The sequence below is a fragment of the Fringilla coelebs genome (genome assembly GCF_963513975.1).
Source record: "Fringilla coelebs genome assembly, chromosome: 1".
Lineage (NCBI taxonomy): Eukaryota > Metazoa > Chordata > Aves > Passeriformes > Fringillidae > Fringilla > Fringilla coelebs.
In genome coordinates this window covers 30,045,218-30,071,813 of record NC_140028.1, presented here as the reverse complement: position 1 = coordinate 30,071,813, position 26,596 = coordinate 30,045,218, and the positions used below count along the sequence as shown (strand labels likewise).

The 26,596-nt window shown below is 39.2% G+C and overlaps 1 protein-coding gene across 2 annotated transcripts; it reads left to right on the top strand.

Moving 5' to 3' along the window:
• On the top strand, nt 1-25,274 carry ZBTB10 (zinc finger and BTB domain containing 10). Of its 2 annotated transcripts, XM_084220771.1 has the most exons (5): nt 1-1,070; nt 8,111-9,008; nt 17,976-18,149; nt 20,013-20,188; nt 22,351-25,274. In XM_084220771.1, the coding sequence occupies exons 1-5, from the start codon at nt 144-146 to the stop codon at nt 22,654-22,656; spliced, it is 2,481 nt and encodes an 826-aa protein (XP_084076897.1). In that variant the 5' UTR covers nt 1-143; the 3' UTR covers nt 22,657-25,274. The 2 variants fall into 2 exon arrangements, with proteins under 2 accessions (XP_084076897.1, XP_084076898.1); XM_084220772.1 differs by lacking the exon at nt 17,976-18,149.
• Nucleotides 25,275-26,596: the final 1,322 nt, after the last annotated feature.

Here is a 26,596-nt window from a genome sequence, read left to right as displayed (position 1 = left end):
CCCGGGGGAGCGGGGAGCGAGCGGCCGGACTTCGCTTCTCTCGGCCGCCGCCCCCGCACGGCAGCCGGGCGCCTCCTTCCCCCGCCCCGTTCCCGCGGCGGACGGAGCGCTCGGCCGGGCGGGGGGCGCGGGGCGCGCCCGCCATGTTCGCGGAGATAAACCGGCGGACGCTCGCGTTCCGCGGCGGCGGCGGCGTCGTCACCTCCGCGGCGGCCGCCTCGGCGGCGGGGGCCGAGGCCTGGGAGCGGCAGGACCCCGAGGCGCTGAACGGGCGCGGGGCGGACGAGGAGGCGGAGCTGGAGGGGCTGGAGGCCGAGGAGCTGGAGGCCACCGCCGCCGAGGAGAAGGAGCTGCTGCTGCCCCAGGACGCGGCGTCGCCCCCCGCCGCCGCCGGCCCCATGTTTGCCGAGAGGAACCGCCGGACTCTGGCCTTCCGCGGCGGCGGGGGGCTTCTGGCCGCCCACCCCGCCGCCAACAATGGCTGCGAGGCCGCGGCCTGGCCGCGGAAGCACTTCAATGGGCGGGGGGCGGACGAAGAGATGGAGCTGGAGGGCGCGGAGGGACTGGAGACGGAGGGGCTGCTGGAGGGCAAGGAGCTGGTCCAGGACGGGGGTTCGCTTAGTGACAGCAGCGACGATGAGGAGGACGGCGAAGGGGGCAGCCTGGGCGACGGCAGCGGGGCCGAGGGCGGCAGCTGCAGCAGCAGCCGGCGGTCGGGGGGCGACGGCGGGGACGAGGCGGAGGGCAGCGGCGAGGGGGAGAGCATTCGGCACTTCCCGCTGGCCAGGCCCAAGTCCCTGCTGCAGAAGCTGCACATCTCCTTCCAGGGCTCCTGGCTCAAGGAGTTCCCGTGGCTCTACTACTGCCAGGAGACCGGCCTCATGTCGTGCGCCTGGTGCACCGCGGCCGTCGCCGCTGCTGCGCCCCCCGAGGTGATCATGTCCGGCGCGCCCCTGCCCGGGGGGCACGACGAGCTCTGCAAGGGCACCCGCAACTACAAGCGCACCCTGCTCCTGCGGCACCACCTCTCCGCCGAGCATCGCCTCAACGAGCCCGGCAGCGCCGAGCAGGTACGGCACAGGACGGGGAGGGGGCGGCGGGGACGGACGGAGGGAGGGAGGAGGGGCAATCCCGGCCTCCCCTTTGCATAGGTGAGGTTTTCCTGTGCTCACGTGTGTGAACTTCTCTAAATGGCTGCTCGTGGTTGTTGCTGCCCGGCGGGCTGGCCACGCCGCGTTGCTCTCTGTCGCAGCGTCCGGAGCGGGAGACGAGCCCCCTCTGGGATTTGGGGTGACTCTCCCGCTGGATGTGGGCAGGCAGACAAACGCAGCACGAGCTGTTGTTTGTGGCTCTATTCCGTTCCCGTTTTCCGTCCTGGTGCCGCTTTCATTAGTTCATCTGTTTATCTCGCGAAGATAAACCGGCGATGTGGGAAAAAAGTTGCGTACGGGTCCCAGTGTCACAGCACTGATTTAAATACGCTCGTTACAACTTCCTCCTGCGGTACAGGCGGAGGGAGGGCAGTGTCCGGCCAGCGACCGCTTGTGAAATGGGGACTCGGCGGCGTGAAATTGGAATCGCTCTGCCGTGCTTAGCGGTGTGGCCCCGGTGCACTAATCGGATAACTCCGTGTATTTAAGTTCTTCGCGCTGAAATCTTTTTTTTTTTTTTTTTTCCCGATTGCGTTGCCTTAGATTGAGTTGCTGAGCAAGAAGTCTGCAATCGCTTGGTGTGTGTTTGAGATAAACATGTGGTTTCCTGAAAGCCGTGTTACTATGCCAGCGCTCCTCTAACGCTGTAGGAGTAGTGAAACTCATCGCGTTCCCCGCTGAACTTCAAATCGCTGTGTTTCTTGGCTGCTTTCACGAATGAGGCAGGGCTTGCCCTAGAATATATGAGGATGAAAAGCCCCTAAAGAATACTTGTGTTGAATCCGCAGCCTTTTCTCCTAGGGATGCCTGCGCTGTTAAAGTTCGCTCGATCGCTTCGCTGGCGTTAAACTTGCCTGCGGGCATTAGCTAAGTGTTGCTTCAGGTTAGGCTAGTCCTTGAATTGTTAGGCTGTTAGCCAGAATTAATTGATTAGTCACTCCGTTTTTCTGCATTTAGAATTCAGTTTTAATTAAAACACCCACCTTGGCTGGGTAGCTTTATTTGGAGTCTGAAATGCAATGCGGTAGTTAGATTGAGGTTATTGCTTGAGCACTCTTAAGGAACTCAGGGTACCTTGGACAAGAGCTGCTAGTCAAACGTTAGGGCAGGATATCAGGATTACAGGATGACTTATAAAGTACTAGATGAACGATAGTTTCCTTAGAACTACTTGGAAAATGTATGCAAATTTTTTGTGAAGCTATTGCAGGACTGCAGGGGAAGCCTTATGGTGCACAAATGCCAGTAATCCAAAATATTATTTTTGGATTTAAAAATGCAACATTCACTTTCAAGATGATTAATGCTACCTTTTCAGCGAGTGTAGTTTTATAGCAGCTACTGTTACAGATATTATGTGGTAGTAGGTCATCTTATCAGTTTTCTTCAGTCTTCTGGGGTTTGCTATTCACTCTGCAGTGTTTTAGCCAAACTTGCTCTCAATTAGTTGTTTCTAATTAAGAGACTTATATTCTTAGTTTCTTTTACTCCTTAATATCTTTGAAAATGTTCCAGTTTTGCATAATGCTATTGCAGTGTGTTCCTTACCATCTTGTTGCCTAGTTTCTTACTTTGAGTTGTGAGTTTCTAACTTTGAGTTGTGAATGATTACTCTGTAGAAGTATGTTCTGTCACTTTGTAGCCTCCTGTGTTGGTGGATGCTGCTAATCCCTGCTACACTTGGAAGCTTCTCTCAGTCTGTTTTAGCTGTATTTAAATAAAAGCTGTTCCAAGCATTTTTTCTCTACTCAGATAATTTTTTTTTCTTTCTGTCCTCTTACCCTGAGTCTGTTGTAAAATTGTTAAATACTGGGGGGGTGGAAGGGAGGACAGAATATTGGTTTGTTATCACAGTAGCCTATGAGTTAATGTAAGTATGTATTTGATGATTGATTGTAAGTGTTTATTTGAAGACCTTTCATTGCCATGGGAATATTTGTAAGAATGAGTCTCTGCTTTTATACCACTGATAGTTTAAGAAAAAATATTTGTACTATCTGTGATAATAAATGAAACAGTAGGATATATGAGTCAGTGGTTCTTCTGCACTGTACAAAAGATAAGGTTGGGACAAAGGTAGCTGTAAAGAGATTTTCTTTCAAGTGGAAAACAGTGCTTTGTGCATCCTTCTGCGATTACATTTCATTTAAAAACTTCTCATGAGGGAAGGAATTGCAGTTTTTCAGGAGTCAGTGTAGTTTTCTTTGTGGCGCACTTTCATGTTACAGTTGCTTTATCAAAAACCTGATTAAGAATCTCTGTTTTCTTTCCCTTCTATGTTTAATTTCCGTATCCTTTCATACTCTTAATGGCACTTGAATTTCTTTTGATACATATGTTTAAATTAATACCAAAACAATAGCCCCATTTTTTTCTAAATGCCATGATACCAGATACTTGGAACAAAAGTAGGTAATTTGTACCCTGACTGTATTTCCAACATACATAATGAGGCAGCAAAGCCGTTTAGATTTAATGAAACCTGGGAGAGATCTTTCAGCCTTTGTGTTAGAGACAGCACACATGTATTATGGACTTGACAAGCCTCAACTGCAGGGCATGTTTAGCAGCTGCTAATAAACATATGGCATAGTGCCACCACTCAAGCGCAGAAAGGAAATTGTAGGTGTTAAGATAGTAAAGCAGTGGAAATTTCTATAGGTCTGTTGGATATTACACTTGTGAAGAAATGAGTGATGATTTCAGTTTATTTTTGGGATACATTTAATTTGGAATGCCAAAATACATCACAAGTGGTTGCAGCTGCTGTAATCCAAGGGTATTGAGCTGTCAACCGATGCTTCTTTCTAAGACCAAATTCTTGAATCTTTTTCTAGTCTAGTTTTTAAAATAATTTTTCTCCACATTAAAGCTTAAGGAAATCTGTCATCATCTTAAAACTACCTTTGTTTATGTAGTGAACAGACTATTGTGTTGCAAGAATCTTAAGAAATGGATGCTTAGTGGGAAATCATGGCAAAACATTTTAATTCTTTGAAGAATTTGGGTCCATAAGATACAGATTTATTGGCTGTTGGGGATTCCTCTCTTCAAACCATCTTCTTAAAACGTTTTCTTTCTGGACATAATTTAAAGCTAAGCCTTGGAAATACTGCCAGAAAAGCTTTCTCCAGTCTAACAGGCATGTTGGTTTAAAGCAGAAGCTCACCAAAAGGAGGAAGGCCTTTGATGTGTTATTTTTTCCATGTGAACTGGAATTGTTTGCATTATGTGAGCAGTGATGAATGGAAGTCATGCTTCAGATGTTACAGTTACATTACAGTGTTCTAAGTTAACTTCTTGACTTACTCTTAGCAGAGCAAAGAACTTGAGGACGAAGTCAGGCCTTAGAGTAAACATTATTACTTAGTGTGTTTTTATTTAGTGTTTTTATCAAACCTCAAACTACTCCGTTTGATATTAAGCAATTAATGAAATAATTTGAAATTGCTGAGTTGTCTGTGAGTGGTGCTGTGTGTGTACAGTGACAGTGGAGCATTGTGTGCAGCTGATGGGACCATATTTTGAGATAATATTCTTCTGCATGTGATTAAGAAACTACTGATAGCTTAGAAGATACATTTACCAGAGTAAGAATTAATCTGGGGGCACAGGGCACTGCTGTAGAGCATGATGTGGTAGTGGGGAAGGGAATAAAAAATGTGGCATAATTAGTTTTCATATGCAGGTAGCTGAGATGGAATCTGTGGTTAGGTTGGTTTGAGTTTTTCTTAATTCTTCCTGCCCTCACTGTTCTTCCTTCCAGGGAGAGAATTTGTTGATGGAACAGTAGGAGAAAGAAAACTAAACTTCTAGTAGCAATTTTGATCATCTGTTTCTGCTCCTGTTAGCTTCTGGGCAAGTTTAATTAATAAATTATACATATAAAATAGTAATTTATCTTTGTGTGTATTCTTTTGAAACTGAGCACAATATTAATTTCCTTAAGCAGTCTCTGTTCTGTTACAGCGCTTCTTAGTCTCACCCACAGAGAGACGTTCTTGACTTAGAGCACTGAAGATTTCATGAATTGAAATGAAAATGTGCTGATTTTTATCTTCTATTCCTTACTAGTGTTTATAAAGGATGAGGTGGTTTGGTGTTGGGGTAACTTGGTTGATGAGAATATGGGGTCTGTGTTCTGAAAATATAGTTGGCATCTAAGCAAATATCATTAGTTTGTTCTTCTCATTAAAAAAAACAGAATCCTTATGATGATGTGTCATGTAAGTTACAGAAGTTTGCAAATACACTTTTTCTTGTAATTATTTTCTGCATCTTGCCTTCTATTGAACTGTACTGTATTTTTTTCTGTATCAATGTCTAAATCTCTCATAGTAATATTATTTTGTTCATTTTTCTCATAATAAATATCAGTTCTACTTTTCATACTTGGTGTACATAGACTTGATTACTGCTCAGATGGTCAGGACTTCATTTGAGTTGTGGCACTAGGGTTGACTGTACCATACCAGCAGTAAAACAGTTGGTTTTAGTACTGCAGTTAGTTTTAGAAATGTTTTATGCACCCACTTCTGTAAAGCAGTAATACTGATTAAGGCTGTAATACTGATTGATCTTTTTCTCCAATGCACACCCCTAATAGCTTGGACACAGGTTGCATAATATCTCATTTTTCCACTCAACCTTCTGGTCTTGTCATAATGAAGATTTCAGTCTTGTTTTTCTGTAGCACATTTGTGATCTGCAGCTCCTCTTCACCATGCTGGCTTGTCCTGTTCTCAGGAAACAAAACCCCCACATTGCAAATATAATTTTTTTTTTTTTTTGTCCCAGCTTGATTGGGTACTTATACTTGCTTAGTTAAAATGTACTCTTTTGCCATTATTTAATCAGACATTTGTCAAAAGAAAAGAACTGCTGCAGGTAGTTTTTTGAATTTTATGTGGGGTTTAATGCGTTCTCAGAGAATGAAATTGGCAGCTATCATAGCATCTACCTAACATTTGCTGTGTGAGGTGCAAATCACTGGTGATTGACAAGCCTGACAACACTTTAGCGTACTGTCATTTTCATCTTAATCTGATCCAGTGTCAGTGTAATTGGTGTTTTGAAACTGTGCAGTGCTCCATTGCTAAACTGACAGGAAGCTAATCCAGAACCAAAATCTGCTGAGAGCTTGGAGTGACACAGTCTTAGCTGTCCCACACCTGGAACAAACTGTTTCACAGTCTTGATCTGAGGTAGCACTTGGGGTGTGTCATAAAGTACACAAAAAAATTAAGATGAGATGGACAAAGATCTACTGCTTTTTTTGCATAAAAGCCTAATTGTTTTTATTCCTTCCTCTTTAATGAAGTGTTTTTTTGAGACGAGTAGAGATTCAGAAGAAACTTGAATGTGACAGCAAACTGAAATTTCTCTGCAGGAGATGCTGAAATGGCACAGTTTCTGTTTTGGTTATACCAGGCCTTATTTGCTGCTTATGTATGTAAACACTGTTTTAGATGTAGTTACAGCCTCAGTTGTCATTCCAGTGATCCACACTGGGATTATAAATTGAGATGAGTACTGATTTAATCCACTAGGGTCTATGGGGTGGAAAGTGACTTTTAAAATATATGTAGCTGGTTTCTGCCGTAGTCCCAAATTAAGAGCAGTACTTTCCTGCAATGTGTATTTTAGCTCCAGTACAGCTTATGGGCTCATGACAGTGCTAACTTTACCTTCTTAATACTGATTCTGAACTGTAATGTTGAGGCAGGTGAGCTTTAACACCACCTCTAGTTTCCTAATCACTGAGGTGTTTTAGGAGCCGAGAGAAGAAAATTATTTGGCTTGGAGCTATCCACTTTTGGGCTTTCCTTGTTTGCTAGGAAAGAAGAGGGATTCTTGAAGATCTAGGATGAAACAGACTGTCGTTGTTGCTGCTCTTGATGGCAGCATATGTCAACCCATATAAGTATGATCTCAAATATGCCAGTCTGTGTTTTCTGCTTCCTTCTAGCTGCTGCTTTGTAGGATCTCTGAATTATCTTTATCTGAACATGAGTTAGAAGTCTTCTATGTGCTCTAAAATCCAGTTCAGATCTCTTGATCTCTCCCTGTCTGAACTAATCTTTAATAACATCTTGGTGTTGGATTTTCTGAAAAGATCAGGTTTTAGCAAAATTTTGAAGCCGTGTTTGAGATCCCATCTTAAAAAGGTTATGTGTGTGTAATAAGTATTGTGCCTGTGTTGCCACTGGAAAGTTTGGGAGGCTTATTTCAAGAAAGTCTGAGGTAAGTATTGTAATAAAAGCTTGAGTTGGGAGTTTTTTTTGTCATCTGCAGTGTTTTGTCTGCTTGTCATGTGATACACTGTTTAATCCTAAACTTACTGCAGTTAAAAAGCAAAGGATAAATACTTAATTTGTAAAACTGTAAAAGAAATATATTTGCTGTTATATCTACTTTAGCAGTATGTTTTCTTTAAAACATTCAAGACAGATTGGGACATACAGACCTAATCTGTGTCTGTTCATATCTCAGAATGAAGAAAATGTTGAATCACTTTTCTGGGTTCTGCTTAGTTGTGGAGATTTCTGCGGAAGAACAAGGGATTGGATATGTAAGAATCACGTAGTTAAATCTTTGGAAAGAGAGGCTCCTGAATCTTTAGTATATGTGGGTTAGGAATAACAAGTACTTCACACTCAACTATGTATTTCCTTACTTTTGGCTGAAATTTCCCTTCCTTTGCCCTCAAGGCAAATCTAGTACTCTTTGTTTCAAACTTGGGGTGGAAGGTGCAGAATGACAGCGCAATTTTTAGTTTTCAGAAATGTCTTGTTTTTTATATATTCCTGTCTTTGTGGCCAAGAACATAAATAACAAAAAAATAGTTTGATTGCAATAATCTTCTTTAGTTTATTTTCATATCCTTATTATTGTGTTGAAGAACTAAGGAGAGCATTTATTATGAGCTAATTATGTTTGTGCTCTTTTTTTAATTGCAGGAGGCAGAGTTACCATCAGAACTGAATAATGAAGGATACTGTGATTTTAACAGCAGGCCAAATGAGAACTCTTACTGCTATCAGCTCCTGCAAGAACTCAACGAGCAGAGGAAGAAAGGCATTCTTTGTGATGTTAATATTGTAGTGAGTGGGAGGGTCTTCAGAGCTCACAAGAACATCCTGGTTGCAGGCAGCCGCTTCTTTAAGACTCTGTATTGCTTTACAAACAAAGAAAGCCGTAACCAAACCACTGTTACCTATTTAGACGTTGTTGCTGTTCAAGGTTTTTCTGTCATCTTGGACTTCTTGTACTCTGGTAACCTCGTGCTTACGAGCCAAAACGCCATTGAAGTGATGTCGGTGGCCAGCTACCTTCAGATGACGGAGGTTGTCCAGTCCTGCCGCAACTTCATTAAAGATGCCTTAAACATAAGTATAAAATCGGAAGCTCCAGAGACTGTCGTAGTGGATTACAACAGAAGATCTGTTAGTAGGGATGGTTTATCTCCAAGGGATCAAAAAGTTGCCAGCTTCTGGGCAACACGAAACCTTACCAACTTGGCAAGTAGCATAAAAACTGAGAATGATCCCTACCCTATTGATGAGGGCCAAATGGAAAGCTACCAAATGAATGACTGCAGTTGGGTCCAGGACAGCTCACCTGAAATGGCTGAAAATGAATCTCAAGGTGAGGGAAAAGTTTTCGTGTGGAATGACATGGGTGCACAGGGACAATCAGTTCAAGAACCTGGAAAAGCAAGAAGGAAAAACCAAACTGCAAAGAGATTTATTTATAATATACCACCTAATACTGAAGAGAACTCTGAAGATTGCTCAGTGTTGCAACCATCAGTCCCATATCCAGAAGAAGATTTGTCATTTATTAAAGAAGAAGCAGGTAAATATTGCTTAATGTCAATTATGTAATTTGAAAATTAAAGTATTGACTGCAGTACCTGACAACATAACTTTTGGTTTTTATTTTTTAAATTATTATGCTTTATGAATAGTTAAATAATGCATTTGAAGTACTGTCATTGGCCTGCCTCACTTTTTGATGAATTAATAGTTTTGAAAACTTACTGCAATTTAAGAGCCAAGTTAGGGGTGGATTTAAGACACAGCTGGAACAAAGTTCTTTAGATGTCTGTTGTTTCTAAAGCAGTTTCAAATGCATGCCTGCTTCAGACATCAAGGAACTGTAGATGTCTCCTCCATGGGCCCTGCTCTGCTCCTGCCTATGGGGCTGGGGGACATGGACGAGCAGTAGTCCCACAGGGGGCATTGGGAACCCACGGTTGTGCTGTATGGTGCCAGCAGTGCCTGGGTACTGGGCTGACACATGCCAGTGCAGAGCAGTGTGGGATGGGACTGGGGATGTGTTGCTCCAGTACAAGAGACCTTCATGTGCTTAGTGAGTAGTGTGACACAACAGGGCAGCTCTGGAGAAGCAGCTGTGCTGAGGAGCACTTCTGCAATTGCTTATTACTTATCTTTGGTCTTCATCTCTGAACTCTGGGTATGTCTGCTTTAGCTTTGCTTGGGAGTTGTGCTTGTGAAGTGAATTTCCTGTACTTCTCTTACTGGCTAAGCTTTGTTAGATTGCACAGGATTCCTTCTGGCTGAGCTGAGGATAGAATCTGTGTTTCAGGAACATGACAGTCGCTAATATGCCTCAGGTCCACAGCATCAGGTTAGATCTAGCCTAAGTAAAGCACCTTTAGCTGCAGATAGTGCGGAATGTTGAGTCCTCAGCACCCACACAACAATTCTGCCTGTGCTGGGCTACACTACTTGCTCTAGTTGCAGTGCCACGAAAAAGGACAGCAGAGGGTTTGAAGCAAGAGCTGAGGATGTGTGTATTAGCTGCACAAATACAAAATTTCTGACACAATTTAGCATGTGATTTCTATTGATGATTTATAGGGGGTAAATATTCAGTGTCTTTTACTGATGGAAATACAGAGAATATGCCTACTGTGTGATGGCACCAACAACAGATATAAATAGTTGTTTGGATTCTGTGGAATTTTGTATGTGTGCTGTGAAGATTTCTTGGAGAAATAATGGAGGGCATGGGTAGTGCAGTATGTTTAGTCCTTGTTTTTTGTTGGTGTTTTTGTGGTTTTTTTTTTGGTTGGTTGGTTTTTTGGTTTTTTGACAGAACCACCAATGTTTCCAGTAACTTGTTATGCTAAAGAATTAAATTACAAAATACATCCATGTAGCATTTTGATGAAAATAAGTTTATTTGAGACAGAGAATACTGATTATGTGTTGTGGTGTCAGGCCAAAACCATTGAAAGTTCTGTGACCACAGGGGGAAGTTTATTTTACTGAGTTCTAAAATACTAGTCAACTAGTGATCTCCTTGGTATTTTCAGAGCACACCATATATGTACCTCAATACATAATTACATTTTCTGTCAGTGTCAGAATTCTTTTGGAAGCCATATCTAATGTTTTTGTAATAATATCTTCACTTTTACTAAGTTCTTGAATGCATATTGTTTGAAACAAGAAGAGTGAGTGACTGAAGTAGGGCTTGGTGTAACTTGCTTTTCACCCATAGTCCATTCTTCAGCCTTCGGTATTCTTTCTCTTCTACTTGTAGCTCTTTTTCTTTGCTTTGCAGGTGGATTCCACTCTTAAACACTCTTCTTTTAACTGCTCCCTCTGTGCCAAAGAAAAGGTAGAAGAGGGAGGAGTGCAGATTTGGAACTATGTCAAGAATGAGTTGCAGAGTAACCTGCAGGTTATACAATAACTTTTTAGTTTTGGATTAAATTTCTTGCGGGGATGAAAAACTACCAAAAATAATAGGCACTGAGAGATAAAAATCCATAAGAAAATGTCATCTGGAATAGATATAAGACAATTCTATAAGAAGAAAAATAAAGAATATTAAATTCTTATAATCAGAGCTAAGGAGTGTGCTCTCCCATTGGTTGCTAAAAGAGAAACAAGGAGCTTCTACCCCCATCAGAACATGCTTTGTCATGTTCTGATGGGGGTAACACCAGTGGTTATGAACTGTCAGTTACATGCAGGGGGAGTTTCTATGGCCTTGATTTAGGTTTGGGTTGGTCTGGTGCTTTTGTGATGATACTGTAGATATGGTGGAAGAGAGAAACCTACTTAAGATCACTCTCACTACAAAAATTTGTCCCTGAAGCCGCTTCCTTGAATTCTATAGTAAATGAATTTTCCAGTTGGGTACAGTTGGTAAGTATTAGATAATAAACAGTCAAAGCTTTCTGAAGCATCTGTTACCCCTCTTTTTCCAGTAAAGCAAATATGTTAAACTGTTCCTTGCTGAACATGAGTTTTTCTACTCGTATCCAATAAGGATATGTCAGCTGCTTCTTCCTCACCCTGTGTTGCTGATGCCTTGTGAAGGCTGATGTAGAACAGAGGCTAGAGGGAATTAAGAATAAAGTAGGTATTTATTAGAAGGCCTTAATGGACACACCTTGGGCAGTACAAGAGCCCAGCCAGGGCTACACCCAAGATGAATCTAAAATGGTCACAAAAATGGATGACCAGCCACATGGTCTCGCACTCTTCTAAGTTCAGGTTCATTTGCATACTGGCGTTAATTGTCCAATTATAGCATTAGTTTATCAAGTCCCATCCTTCTTGATTTTCTGTCTTCAGTCCACCATTGTTTATGCTTCTTGGCCTGAAACTTGGATCATTTGTCCTTTGTCCCCAGCTAGAGAAAGAATTGTTTTGTCTACCTCCTTAGTGAAGAGAGCTTACTGTCTCCTAATATGAAGCTCAGAACTACACACTAAAGCAGCACAGAATCTGAAAAATATAAAAGCTAAAACCTGAGGTATCATTGCCAGTGAGTTTAACACCATCCCTGTGAAAGTATCATGTTGGTGAGCTTTAGAAAAGCTTTAAAAAAGTTAAGATAGATTTCAAATTCCTTGTACTGTCTTAGATTTACTTATATAAGTTTTGAAGGCTTCTCCAATTTAGCTATATTAATTAAAGTAGCTGTTTAACTAAAACACGGAATGTTACCACCTATCTCAGTATAGTTGATAATCTGCTAAAAAGGTCTTTTACTCTTTACAGCCATCATTCATCCTACAATTAACCATTTACCATAGTGAAAATAACCATGCAGACAGCATATTACAGTCAGTGTTACAGTGTGTTACAAAAGGTCATAAAAGCTCAGTGAACATAATTCATCATATGCTTAATGTCTGTTCACAGGATGGTTTTTGTCAATTTTCATTACTTCTTGGGTATGTCATCTGAGCGTGGTGTTTTTGTTGTTTTGTAAAGTGTCCTATGCTCAGACTTCAGAACACAGCTGTGAAGTGTTTCTTATGCTTTCTGGAACTGACTGTGTGGTTTTTTAGGGGACTTGCATGCAATATCCCAGTAGCTTTATGAAGCTACAAGTGTGTAATTTGTTACTGTAATTTTCAGGCTAGATTATGCTACTCTGATGGGGGTGAGGGAAAGGATAACAAGGGCAGGATTAAAACAGTCCTTGGTGGAATGAGAGGGTTCCTAACTGATTTTGTAGGGGTTCTTAAGGAATTAATTCAGCTTGCTGTAGAAAAAACTACTTTTTGGAAGGATACAAACAGCAGCTAAACCTGCTTACAAAAACTGTAGTGCTGGTCCCAGTGTTTGTCATGATGCAAGGGAGGAGCATAACACAACTTGATTAGGCTTTACAATAAAGCAGGTATCTTTGTATTTGAAGAAATCAAAATTGATGGACTTATCAGGACATGTGTATATTTCTTGTAGGGATAAAGCCCCGGTTGACTGACTGGGTTACAAAAGAAAAAAGAATTGTATATTTTTCCTGTCATATTTTTTTTAGACCTTAAGCTGATACCCTGATTAAAAGATTTAAGTTCCTTGATGGACCTTTAACCACTTTATTTGCCCCATTCCCTATGTAATCCAGTATTGAAGGTGTCAAAAGTTTTTAGAAGTCATCTGAAAACACTGCAATATCTGAGGGGCAACCTCTTCCCCGTTCATTCTGTTTATCTCTCCCAGGGATCATCCCAAAGACAAGCAGATTCCCTCCTCACATTCTCACAGTATGGTCTGTCCCTGAGCCTACAATTCCAGGCAATGTTTTGTGTATTTCTTATTTTTTTTATTTTTGTGAATGGGTTGGGGAAAAAGGTTTTGTGGTGTCTACAGATCTTCTCTGCGTGAAAATCCCTTTGAGTCCTAGTGTAATGCATTGACTTATTAAAAAGGGTCCATGAGAACATTTAACTCCCCCACAAATAAATGGTCTGCATGAGGGAAGTTCTTTACTTTTTTGTGTTTCACTGGTATAGTTGTTGGAGGAGATCAGCAAAATAGCTTTCACTTTCTTTGGAAGGAATTTTTCAGGGAAGGTATGATAATCAAGTTGAAAAGCAAGTGCATAATATATTTGGCATCAGTTAGTGGTCTTCTGTCAGGGGTAGTTGATGCTAGATCTGACTCCGTAGTCACAGCAATATACCACATTTTCATGAATGAAAAATAGTAAAGATTGAGAGCAATTGGGAGCAATAGATAGACTATGAGTAAGATTGCATTGGCAAAATGTCTTAAGTATGTCTGAGCCCTCTGTTGCAAGAGGCAGTTGAGCAGTAATGTGCTTCCAGAATAAGCCTTTTCAGAAGAAGCAAGGTTAAAGATGTGAGGAATACTCTGGGAATAAAGGGAGCTCAAAATGCTTTCTTTTCCCCACCTTCCTAGTATGTGAGTCTTGGCAATGCTGTTTCCTCTGTCATGTTACCTAACATAAGCAACAAATCCAGCTCTCTAATAGCAATCCAGATTGTATCAGTAGATTACCACTACTTTCTTTGCAATCCTTGAAAGCTATGGCCTAATCGCTTATCCTGTCTACTTTCTGTCTTTTTTAATTGATTAGATGAGCAGGTAGGGTCAAAAATATATTGAAAAATAGTATTTATTTTTCTCTTATTTTGGCACTGTTTCCAGTGCTAATATATGTAAAGAAAACAGAAGTTAAGTTCACTACAAACAGCTGTATGTAATGCAAAGTTTTGTATCTTTTCCCTCAGTGCACCATGTGTCCTTTTCTATAATGTCCTGTTCAATGGCTTCTGTCAGTGAACTTCTCATTATTTCCCATATGGTCACCTACTCAGTAATGTATCATTTTCTGGCCCCCAAAACTGTATATTTCCTGCTATAAATCAGAAGAAGAGTGAAATTTGTCAAACTAAGGATGCTTCTGGCTTAGACACGTTCTCTCTTGCTGGTGGTGCACACCTACCTCTTGCCTTCAAAACTGAAAATCATTGTATCTGGCTTCTGGTTATCCTTTTTCCTGATAACAAATGCAGTAGAACATAAAATCCTTTCGCAATGTTTTTGATAGCTTTTTTTAGTAGTGTAAGAGCCACACAACCACTTCATTTTGTTTCACACTGTCCTTATCTCTTGTCAGATCAACATAGTGTGAATTTTAGTGCTGATAGTTAATCAGCTTCTTTGTATTCTGGGGTTTTTTTATTATTTTGGCTTTGCTTGTTGTTGGCTTTTATTAAAGATCAGATTACTGATAGCCTTTTATCCATGCAGACTAGAAGAATGGGTAAATGTTTGAGGTTAATTGACATTTGGATTATTAACTTACACCTCTTAGAAATCAACTGAAGTGTAAAAAGTAACCTTAGATCAGAGAAAAGTTGTGATCAGGTGGCTTAGTCTGGAGACGCAGAATATTATTGCTTCTAATTAGTTTTTGTTTTGTTTTTTTTTTTCTTTCAGAGATCTGCCTTACCTGTCTATACTTTCCCCCTTTGCACCCTATTCCCAGTATACCAGTATGACTGCACCCATAGTTGCTTTCAGCCTCCTGTCAAGAGGCTATCATCTGGCTTTAAAGTGACTAGAACAGGTCAGATGATAATTATGTCTAGTTTTGCAAGCAGGTTTCAGGGGGCAGTAGCCTGGGTGAGAGGAGAAATGAGAGAAGATACTATGAGCCACAGGGATCTGTAAATGTATTGCATTCTGGAAGCTTACCTGACTGTGGGCTCTATATCCAGTTGGGGAAGGTAGTAGAGGCTGGGTATTGCTCTTCCAGTTTCCACTCTGTGTGTAATGCAAGGCTGTCTTGTTTGGATGAGCAATTAGACACTGAAGATGCCTTTTGCATGGTTTTGTTTTGGACACATTAAATGCGTGCTTAATCTAGAAAGCAGGTTTTCTAGGTCAACGAATTATTCTAAGAATAAGCATTAGGTTTAATTATTATCTACTTAGTCATGTATACTGAAGCATGAAGCATGTGTAGCAACCTCTTATCGCTTGTGGCATCTGTGCTGGTGTTCTTTCACGTTATAGTGGGTCTTCTCTTCCAGTTGGAGGTTGAAACGTTTAGTAGCTACTACCTACACTAGATGACAGCTCTTAAATTTATTTGGCTCTACGCTGAGTCTTGTGCTAAGATCTCGAATTATGCCGGGATTTAAGCTCCTAAGTTCCCTCAGACTTAAATATCAGTTGTGTACATAAATGTTTCTAGTGACATTTAGTTTGTATTCTCATAAATACAGAAGAATTGTAAAGTGAGAGTGTTATAAAATGTGCTCAGCCTGCTCCAGCTCTTGCCTATGGCCAGTCTTTGGTGTATGCTTATTCTGAAGGAAGCTATGCAATAGTGCCTGTACACAGCATAACATTACATCTGTGTGCAGTAAAGACTTGGGTCTGTTGATCTTACAGATATTTATCCTATAAGGGAGGGAAAAGTGATTAAAATACTTTATTACTGGCTGACCTTTTGCTGTTCAGATACAGTTCTAGTACAGGGAGAAAAATCTATAAATAAAGGATCTAATACTTTAAACGTTATAAAAGTAGGTTTGTTTTTTCTTTTTTTCTCTGCTAGATCCTGAAGCCTGCTGTAATTTGGAGGCTTTTAGCCTTAAGATCAAGTCATCCTTGCTCTTACCCAGACTGTGCAACACTGCTTCCTCTCTAATCCTTTCGTGTGTATTACAGAAGGAAGTCTTCCTCCTCACCTCAAAGGAATGTGTAGTTGGCATGTCTATAGGGTATCTGTGTTCTATTCCTTGAGCTGTTGAGATGCCATTGCTGGAGTCCATCACTCCAAATTAGTATAAGGAGTTCTTGCCTCTTTTGGACATAACAGAAGTTATGTCAGTAATTAAAGTTAGAGTCAGTAATTTAAAAAATTTTCCTCACTGCTTTGTGTTTTTTAAGGGAGACAGATATTTATTCCCTTCCCTCTTCTTCCTTTTATAGCAAAATAGCAGTATTTTAGCTCATCTAACTACCTATTTCTTGTCTTCATTCACTCAAGCTCTGCTTTTTAAAAGCTCTGGTGGAATGCCTAGTTTGGCAGTCACGATCCAGCTTTGCTGCTTGTTTGCCATTGTCTTATGGATAAGATAGAATTATAAGCTTCCTACTTGTTGAGTGATATCCTTTTGAACTGTTGTCTTATGTTGCAGACCAAATTACTGCTGCCAGTGGTAATGCTGTCTGAGCAGTAAATGAAACTACTGTATATGTCTCATGCTGTGAGGATTTGTAATCTGTACTTTTTTCCCAGTAAAACTGCAAGTTGGAAGTGTTTAAATATGCATCTTGCCACTAGCTGCATGAAATTCCGATTCAGCCTAAGAGAATTTCCTTTCCCAAAAAATCCTTAGAATGAACAGTGTAGAGATAAAAAGAAATCTTTGGACTATTAAAATGTATAGTTTCAGGCTTGAAAGCAAGAATACTTCTCAAGACTTTTCACAGTGGTGACATTGGGAATCCAGTGTGAGGGCCCAACTACCATCCAGAGAAATAAAAGGAAATCTGCCAGCTACCACTGCAGTTTGTTTATTTAACAACTGTTTGCCTGTGAGGAAAGTAATGGATTTATGAGTTCATGATTTCCAACAAACTCCTGTCTTGGGGACTGGGGGGAACATTGATTTGCACTATTGCCAGAAGAGCTTTTGCCCAACAAATATGATTTTGTCAAATTCTTAGTGCAGCTTTATTGTGTACTATTTATAGTTCTCTGTGCTCTGTAATAGTGACTCCATGTTCACTGATGCAGTTCTTACTTGTTATGAAGTATGGAATTAAACAAGCAAAGATCTTTTTAAGGCATTGTTCACTTCTGAATGGTTTTATTTTTTTAGAGGAAAAAAGGATACAAAGACAACATAAACTACAGAAGATCTTGTCTTAAGAGCAAATATAAATATGCAAACTAGTTTTTTAAGCTGTTATATTCCAAGTAATTACGGTCTCTTGAATTGATGTGGTTATAGAGTAATGGAGATGATTATTCAGAAAAGCATTTAGACATAGCTGTAGGATCCTTTATATAAATATATGCACATCATGAAGATATTTTAAGGCAATAAAAACATGCCATGCCTCTAGTAGAGAATACTTACTTTTGTACCAGCTAGACTACTGTGGCAGTCCAGGTGAAGTCACTGCACAAAGCAGTTCTGAAGAGAGAGGTTTTCTGATGGAAAACCTTTCAGCCCCCTCATGATGATAGTGAGGGAATATATATCCTTACCATCAAAGTCCCTGTAGTATGAAAAAGGCTTTCAATTTTTCTCAGGATGGGGAGAAGAAATGGTGCTTTGGAGAGCAGTTCAACGGTCTCATTTCATTGAAATTAGGAATACAGTTATTTCTTGTTTTAGTGTTGAATGCTATGTGAAAACATGCTACAATTACTATTTTAAGGTTAGAAACTTTCTTGTCACAGTTAAAAAGGATAAAAAGGATATATATATTGCTAAACAGATTAGATTGATGACTGATTAGAACCCAGGAAGCTAAAGAAAGAATGTGTCTTTAATAGCTACTTCAAGTGACTTCAAGTATGGACTGTTGCCGGGTACTTCAAATGACTTCAAGTACGGATTGCTGCCGGGTACTTCAAGTGACTTCAAGTATGGGCTGCTACCGGGTACTTCAAGTGATTTCAAGTATGGATTGCTGCCAGAATCTTGGCCAAAAGAAGCTTGGGAAAATGGTAAGTGTATCTGACGGAGAGTAGGTAGAGGGTTAGAAAATTGTTTAATCAATCTTCTTGCATCTCATTTGCGTTTCTGGATAATGTACTTCCTTGGAGGGAGGAAAAGGAATTCAAATGTTTGGAAGAGTAAAACCAGAATGTGATTTATATCAGTTTTAGTATTGTGACTCAGTGTGAAGGTACCTGAGGTCTTTAATAAACTGATAGCTGCCCGTCCCTTTACTAAGCTAAATGCAGATAAATGGCCTTTGAAATTGAAAACTTGGATGGTGAAGATAGGGAAATAAATATAATTTTAAAAGGAGATCTTAGCATATGTCTTGCTATTAAAAATAAAAAACTTCACTGCAATAAATGTTTTTAGTTCTGTGTTGCTGTAATTAAGCCTTTTTCTGTCAGTTCAAGGAAGCAATTAACTGTAATTATTTTTCTGTCGGAAAACATACTGAAAATACCACCATATCTAAAACAATTGTTGCTAGTTTCTTACAATATATAAAGTCTTCAGTAAAAAGAAGATATCAAGTAGTGGGTAATAGTAATGTTTATCTCTTCTCTTTAACTGAGCTGTTACTGGGATGTGGTTTATGGTTTATTTTAAACATTTTGGGGTTTACAGTAGAAGAAATGTAGTCATCAGAAGGTGAAATTTGCTGTCAGTCAAGAAATTAGAAGCTAGAAATTAGAAATTAGGTCTTAAGAAGTCTGCCTGTTCTTAAACCATTAAATTCCCATATATCTTAACAGCCCTGATGTCTGTCTGTATAGGACTTACTTTTCTTCACACAAGCCGTTATGTGACGTTATGTGGGCATGCAGCTCACATGAGTGCTCCAATATGCAAACTTGTGAATATTAGCAAAATGTAACTTCCATGTTTGGATGGATTTAAAAGCTCAAAGGAGGCAACTCTAGAGACATGCCTGTGAGCATGTGCACATAATGTGTAATTACATATGTTTTCTTCCTGCCAGTGTGAACACTAGAAACTCTTGCACATAATCATGTAGCCTTAGCCAGTGCCTTTTAGATGCTTCTAGATGGTTATGATTATGTTCATAAGTTCTCACCTGTAGTAAGTTGAGTCAGTAGGATATTATCAAAATCATCCTTGTATTTCTGTGTGGCCTTCTCCACATCATAGAATCCTGTGGTGTTCTTTTTCACACAGTAATAGGCAACTGTATTAAACCTGTTTTGCATATATCCTTTGGGCAAACTATATAATGAGTTCTCCTCCATCATAAGGAAGAAGTGAGATATTGCTACTTCCAGAAGTTTTTTCTGCTCTTATTTTTTCTGCTGTTAGATCAAAGTAGAAAATAAATAAAATCTGAACCAATAACTTCCTTTTTGAGAATTTCAGAATTTTGGTACCTCTTAGTGTCCTGCTCCTCTTGTCAATATTCATTCTTACTTATACTTCTTTTTAAGTCAGATCTTGGTAGACGGTTCCTCCCTGTAATCCTAAATAGAATATTGGAAGAGAAGATTGCAACTGTCTAAATGCTGCCGAGTTAGAGGGTTTCTAATCCAGAAGAAAATGTTTTCTGGTATAACTGACACCTAGGAAAATGGAATATTGGTAAATTGTATCTAACTTCAATTTGTGAAATAAGCCTTGTGTGGTAAAAATGACTTGGTTACAAGTAGGTATTTTTCTAGTGGAATTGTACATGCGGAACTTAGCAGCATTTTTGATTTCTGCAGATGGGCATTGTCCTGATTTCGCTGATGAAAAGTCATGTGTTTTGCTTTATTATTTTGGCACCTGCTTATTTTTGTGTACCAGACAGAACAAATTTAAATTATTTTTTGTGCGTTTCATCATCTTTTCTCCTGATGCTTCTTATCTTTTAGGTGATTCCTCTGCTTTAATCATGAACAAGTTGAAGTGTCCACACTGTAATTATGTAGCCAAATACAGAAGAACACTAAAGAGACACTTGCTCATTCACACAGGCGTGAGATCTTTCAGTTGTGACATCTGTGGGAAGCTGTTTACACGAAGAGAGCATGTAAAGAGACATTCCTTGGTAGGTAATCTCAAGTGTTCATGTAAATGTATGCACATGTATGAGTGGAGTTTTATGGGGTTTTTAAGGTGTTTTGGTATTTGGAACAAACTGTTCTCTGATTTGACATAATGTAAATTGTCTTATCTTGATCTAAAATGGATGAAGATAAACATTTCTTGGATAACTGCCTTTTGTTTTCTTAATGGAAAATGCAGTGTCAACGAAGACAGTCATTTCAAGATAATTTTGAAAGTGATGTGATAAAAGGATGCAGTGTATATAAGTATTCTGTAGATAATGAAAAGCAGTTTTGGCTTTCCTTTACTGCAGTAGAACAGCACATCTTGGTCTATAATACTGCATCACCATTTTCTGTCAGGGCACACTGTTAATTCAGCAATTGCACAATATCTTGAGGTAGTTCTGAAATGTTTATTTCACAGCCAGACAAAGCTATAGTATAGTATCTGCTTTAAGATTAGGAAAGAATGAAAAATATCTGATGCAGAAAGTAAACATCTGTCTGACTTGCGTTCTGCCACTACCATAACCAGGACTCCAGCTTACTCTGTCCTGTGCACATTGCATAACTCAGGATTTGACTTGAGTACTCATTTATATGAGGATCCTGAGAAAATTTTATCTGTCTTGGGTATTTTGTAGGTACTTTGTATCTAGTCTATAATGGAATTAAGACTCTATTATAATATATACTATATAAAATCCAAGGTATATTTCAGGGTAGTAATACAAGCATGATCATGTTGGTGGTGAGAAAATAACTTTTCTCAACCTGCCCCTCATGAGACCCCACCTGGAGCACTGCATCCAGCTCTGGGGTCCCCAGAACAGGAAGGACATGGAGCTGTTGGAGCTACTCCAGGGGAGGGCTATGAAAATGATTGGAGGGATGGAGCATCTCTCATTTGCAGAAAGGCTGAGCGAATTGGGGCATTATTGCTTCATTGATGGCCATGCTCCTTCCTTTGTGGCTCACCAGAGAAGATGGCAGCAGTTGGGAGTTAGTTGGTCTACCAGGAAGAGTAGAGGGGGACTTCAGTTTTCTGTTCTGCATTGTCTGACCAGGACATGTAGCTGAAGATTTTTTTTCCTTCAGGAAAGGAGATGAAGTCAGACAATGTGAAAACAGCTGTGGAGTGAGTTCAGTGCAGTTCTGTCCTTTTACTGAGGTGTTCTTTCTCTGATGAAGTCAGAACACTTTTTTGTCCTGGGTTTTTTTTTTTCCTCCCTCCCTTCCCCTTTCAGCTCCACAAACCTCAAACATTCTGCTTTGTGTGAAGTATTATAACAGGTCTAGAGACTGAGGAAAGCACACGTATCAGCTGTACAGACTGTACAGCAGAGCTGAATTAACTATTTGTATCATGAACTAATTTTTTCCCTCATCTGGGTGGTAATTTCTCTTATCTAAAATTGCAACTTCTTCAATGGGACTTCAAATGAGATATTTAAGCACATAATTGTAATCCGTTGTGGGAACACCAGATAGAAGGAAGTCATCAACTTAATTTTTTCATAGATAATAACTAATATACATGGTTGTTGACTTCAGTTACTCGTACAAGTAACATACTTCCAAATTCAAAATTAAAATCTGTGGTTAGTCAACAGCAGCCTTCTAATTTAACACACAGACTCAAATACCAGACAAAAAAATTACCTAAGGGACCTGGAAAGTTGACGTTGATTTTAATTGTGTTGAGAGGGAGAGGTCATGGAATAAGAATTTTGCTCTTTGAATTCTTGAATGTTCTTGCTTGTTCTTAATATTTCTAGAACTTAAAATTGTAAAAAGCAATTTTCTAAGCGAGCTATCTCGTGGAGAGTGGAAGGGTTTGTGCTGCTCTCATTGCTTCTGAGTCTTGTTCTGTACCCTGAAGATATGTGAACTGAACAGTCGCCTGTGTACAGAACAGGCGACCTGCTGAGCGCCAATAAAGTGGTTTGTTTGTGGGCAGTAGCTCATATCTGTTGAGGAATACATAAATAGATTTCCAGTAATCCTTCCTTATTCTGATTAGTGTTGGGTATCTTGTGGAAAAGTTAAAAATAGGAATTTTTATATTAATAATTATTATTGTTATTAATAGTTTTCTAGTACTATATGCAAATATAACCTGATATGCCTATATTCAGCTGTTAAAATTTCTCTTCCATAGGTGCATAAAAAGGATAAAAAGTATAAGTGTATGGTGTGTAAGAAGATTTTCATGCTAGCAGCCAGCGTTGGAATAAGACATGGATCACGACGTTACGGAGTTTGTGTAGACTGTGCAGATAAATCTCAGCCTGGAGGGCAAGAGGGAGCAGACCAGGTGCAGGACACAGATTTCCCTAGGGATGAAGAATACGAAGAAAATGAAGTGGGAGAAGGCGATGAGGAGCTTGGTGATGATGTAGAAGAACAGAATGACCAGTCTCGATGGGATGAAGGAGGGGAAGTTTGTATGCCTTTAGATGACTGACAGAGCATATGACTTCAGGGTGCTGCAAATGGACACTGTATGGATTGACTGTTTGAATATTTGGACTGAAGGCTTGCGAAATATGGTACAGGCTGGATGGTAGTTATGTTGCTGTGAAAATGTAGGGTCAAAGCCTTATAGCAAAAAAAGGATTATTAATTTTTTTATGATATTTGCACAGGACTGTACAGCATACAACCATTTGGTTGAATTATACAGAGTCCTCACATCTACAGTCAGTTATCAAAAGAAAAATGTATTTTTTATTATTTATAGGCTATAGCTACTTGGGTCCTATTCAGACATAGTAGTAACTGTAATTATGTTACACATTCATGTACCTGTTAACATGAATGAAGAAAATTGCAATTTGGTATGGAAATACAAAGACGGCTTTCCCAAATCCACTCGTACTTTTGTCAGCGAGTCAGTGAAGCTAATTTGGGCTGGTGGCTCATTTTCCACAAGCATGTCTTTGTCATACAAACCTTACCTCTCCTGTAATCTGATAGGTGAAAGCCAATCATTTAAATATGTGTCACAGATATTGCCAACACCGTATTGAAATTTGGGTTGAAAACTTTTGGCTCTATGCTGGCAGGTGCTATGGGTGATAAGCACTGGAGAAGTTTTTAATGGCATTAATTTAGTGTCTGTTTTTAAAGAAGGTTGTTGTTGATTCATCAGTTTTAAAACGATAATGCAGAAGAAGTGACCAGTAATGAAACTAATAGACTGATCAGAGCATGGGTAACTAGTCAAAAGAGACAGTCATGCTAAAAGGTATCTGATGTAATAATGTTTCTTCTCTCTTCTAAGGCCCCCCTTCTCTCAATTTTTTTTTTTTTGTTTCCCTGGTGTATACCTCAGTCCCACAGAATAAAAATGCAAGGAATGGAGAAAGTGTCATATTAAAACAACTTTTTGGTCAATAATTTCTTACTTGTCCGTTTTTTGGCTAGTTTATGTGATGTGAATTGGACACTAGGCTATTGTGCCCATCGTTCATCATTGAACACAGACTATTTTTTATTCTTTTGTACTTCATGGGTTGTTGTTAGTATTTAATGTAAAGAAACTACATTTAACTTACTCATTTGCTGGATTTTTTTTTTTAAGAAAAACAAGAAGTCCAAAGGAAAAAATGCTCTTTGTTTCAGATTTTCTAGGAGGCGTTGAAACTTGAATTTTTGTAGCCACGTAGTTTTTTTTTGGTTTTTTTTTCCTAAGCTTGTAATATTGTACCAATGATTTCAGGCCCCTTTCGTAGGGAGGGGAGGGCATTACACCTTCACCTTAAACTCCTCTGTGTTGTCTAGCCTAAGGCAAGTTAATTCAGGCAATCATTGGAACAATAAGTCTGATGTACTATTATGTCACAGTGAGTAAATATGCAGAGCATTTGTCATGACACACAGCTAGGCCAGTGTGACAGTACTGTATAAAAAACAATTGAGGGTCACCATATTTTTCAACTTTGTTTAATTTTAAAATGAGTATTTTTTTCCTATTTTATGTCAGGTAACTAAATTATGGTAGTTCTGTGGATAACTTTGAATTATGCTTTGATGGACAAAATCTTACTGGTGCTCCATCTGATCAAAGTTGGTATGTATTTAAAGAGACAAGCTTTACTGTTGTCCATAGAACAGTAACATAATGTTAAGACATTGTTTTTGCTGATGGAAACTGAGATGATAAGTTTGAACTACAGTTATATGGGAATTAAAATGCTTTTTTTTATCATCAACTTGTTTCATTGGTAGTTTCCACATCATTGTAAACCTGACATGAATAGTTTTTTGGGGAGGGTGGGGAGGGCGGGGTACCTTTTTTTACACTGAAGATTACATTTTATTCTCATTGTTCTAGACTGAAATGAGTAATGTGTAATTCTGGTGGGGTCCAAAGTAGAAATTAGTTGGGCAAAGATGATATGAATGAAAAAGTATTTTAAACGTTAAAGTAATGTTCTGCTTTGTGAATATGTAAGTATAGCATAAAGATTTTTCCATCCCATTTATCCCTTTTAAAACCATAGTTTACAATTGGTAGATCTGTCTATATATATAAATATATATATATATGAAATTCACCTAAATCTGCTTTATTAGAATACTGCTCACTTAATGCTTAGAAACTGGACCTGGCTCTACATTTTTAATGTATTTTCCTTTTTTTTCCCCTTTTGTTTTGTTGGGATTTTTTCCTCAAGATATGAACTTATTCTCTTGGAACTGAATCTTCTTTTACTACTTAAATCATTTATGTATATCTGGTAAATTATGACCAAATTTGTTGTTAGACTGCATTACAGTAAATTGAAATATACACTTGGTACACTACAGAATTGTTGTGCTTTTGTTCTGGTTCTGTTTGGAAAAGCAGGCCTTAGTAAACATTTGTGTTATTTATACCTATTCAGTTATTATTCACTGGCCTTAATATTCTGTTGCATTGTGACAATCATAATTTCCTTGGTAAAGCTTAACTGCTTGCTTTTAGTAGTTGCATGTAATTGCCCATGGTAGGTTGGAGAGAGAGGGTGACTGTCTCTAGCAAACGGCGTGAAATACTTCAATGAAGGCCCACTGTTCTTGTCTTGGAGAACCATAAGAATTCACATGCTATCTCCAGTCTGGTTTTTCTGAGTTGTTTTATTTAGAAGTTATTTTAAATATGTTAGCTTGATTTGGTATAGTTCTAAATTAATAAAACAAAACTTCTGAAGAATTAGTTCTTGAGAGACTGCTCAAGTTTCTTCAATATTATAAGAATTAGGAAAAGATTTCTCTTTGTGCGAGAAATTCTTTCCCTCAAGAAAGGCTGAAGTTATGCTGCAGTAACACAGGAATGGATTTTGTCTGTTTTGGGATTTTTTTTTTCCATTTTAAAAGAAGACTGATGCCCTTAAAATGTCATATTTATCAAATGAAAAGATATTCAGTCTTTCATTTTGTCTTCTGATGAAATCATTTTCAACCCAAATGTCTGCAATTTGTGTATTTGGGTAATGCCACACAAGTAGTTTTATGAAAAGCATTATGTCTGTTACTAAAACAAAGTTTGTCTGATGTTGGGATTCCCCCTTTCTCTGAGGGTTTTTGTTTGCTTTCTGCTCTCTTCAAGCAGTAGTGGGGTATCTTTTAGAGATAATCATACAGAGCAGTTTCTGGCAGGGCACAGTGATGCAGGAAAAAATTTAAATTAGTAAGTAAAATCACTTTAGATTCACAAGTAGTAGTTCAAATGATGTAAGGAAGACACAAAACAAAATGTTTTTTTTCTTTATGTCAGTGTTACTACAGTGCATTAGAAAGCATTTTTCAATTGCAATGACAGATGCATCTTTCAGGGAAGATGGCACTTTCCAATTACTTTGACAAATTTTGTAGTTCAGCTTCCAAACAATCCTCTAGTAAAGTAATTTCTGCCGTGAAACCAGTTTTGAAAACCAGAAGTTGTGTTTACTTGTCAGCATGCATCCTAAGAAGTATGAGTAGCAATTACTTGTTCCCATAGTGCACACCTGGTTTTTGAGATGTGTAGCCTTCTGCAAATGCAGTTTTCAGGTATCACTACATGTCACAACTCTTTCTTCTGACAAGAATAAGCATTATCAAGTGAAGAAAAGTTGGGGGCCAGGACACTGGCATGAGGTATGCTCCTAGTTGTGGGTCACAGCAGTAATGCTGTTAGCAGAAGATGCTTTGCTTCCTAGCTTTAAGTTGGTAAGGCTTTTAATAGGATTTGCTTTAATGAGGCCAATCTCAGTTGTTAGCTTGCTTTTAAGTTTTGTTTCACTTGATTTTTCTTGCTCTTGCCACCCAGTAACACAAGTCTCCCACCTGTTCCAAAATACTTTTGTAGTCTGCTGATTCCACATAGATGCAAAATTCACTTTTGTAAGTACTGTACCTTGTTTGTTGTTCCTTTTTTA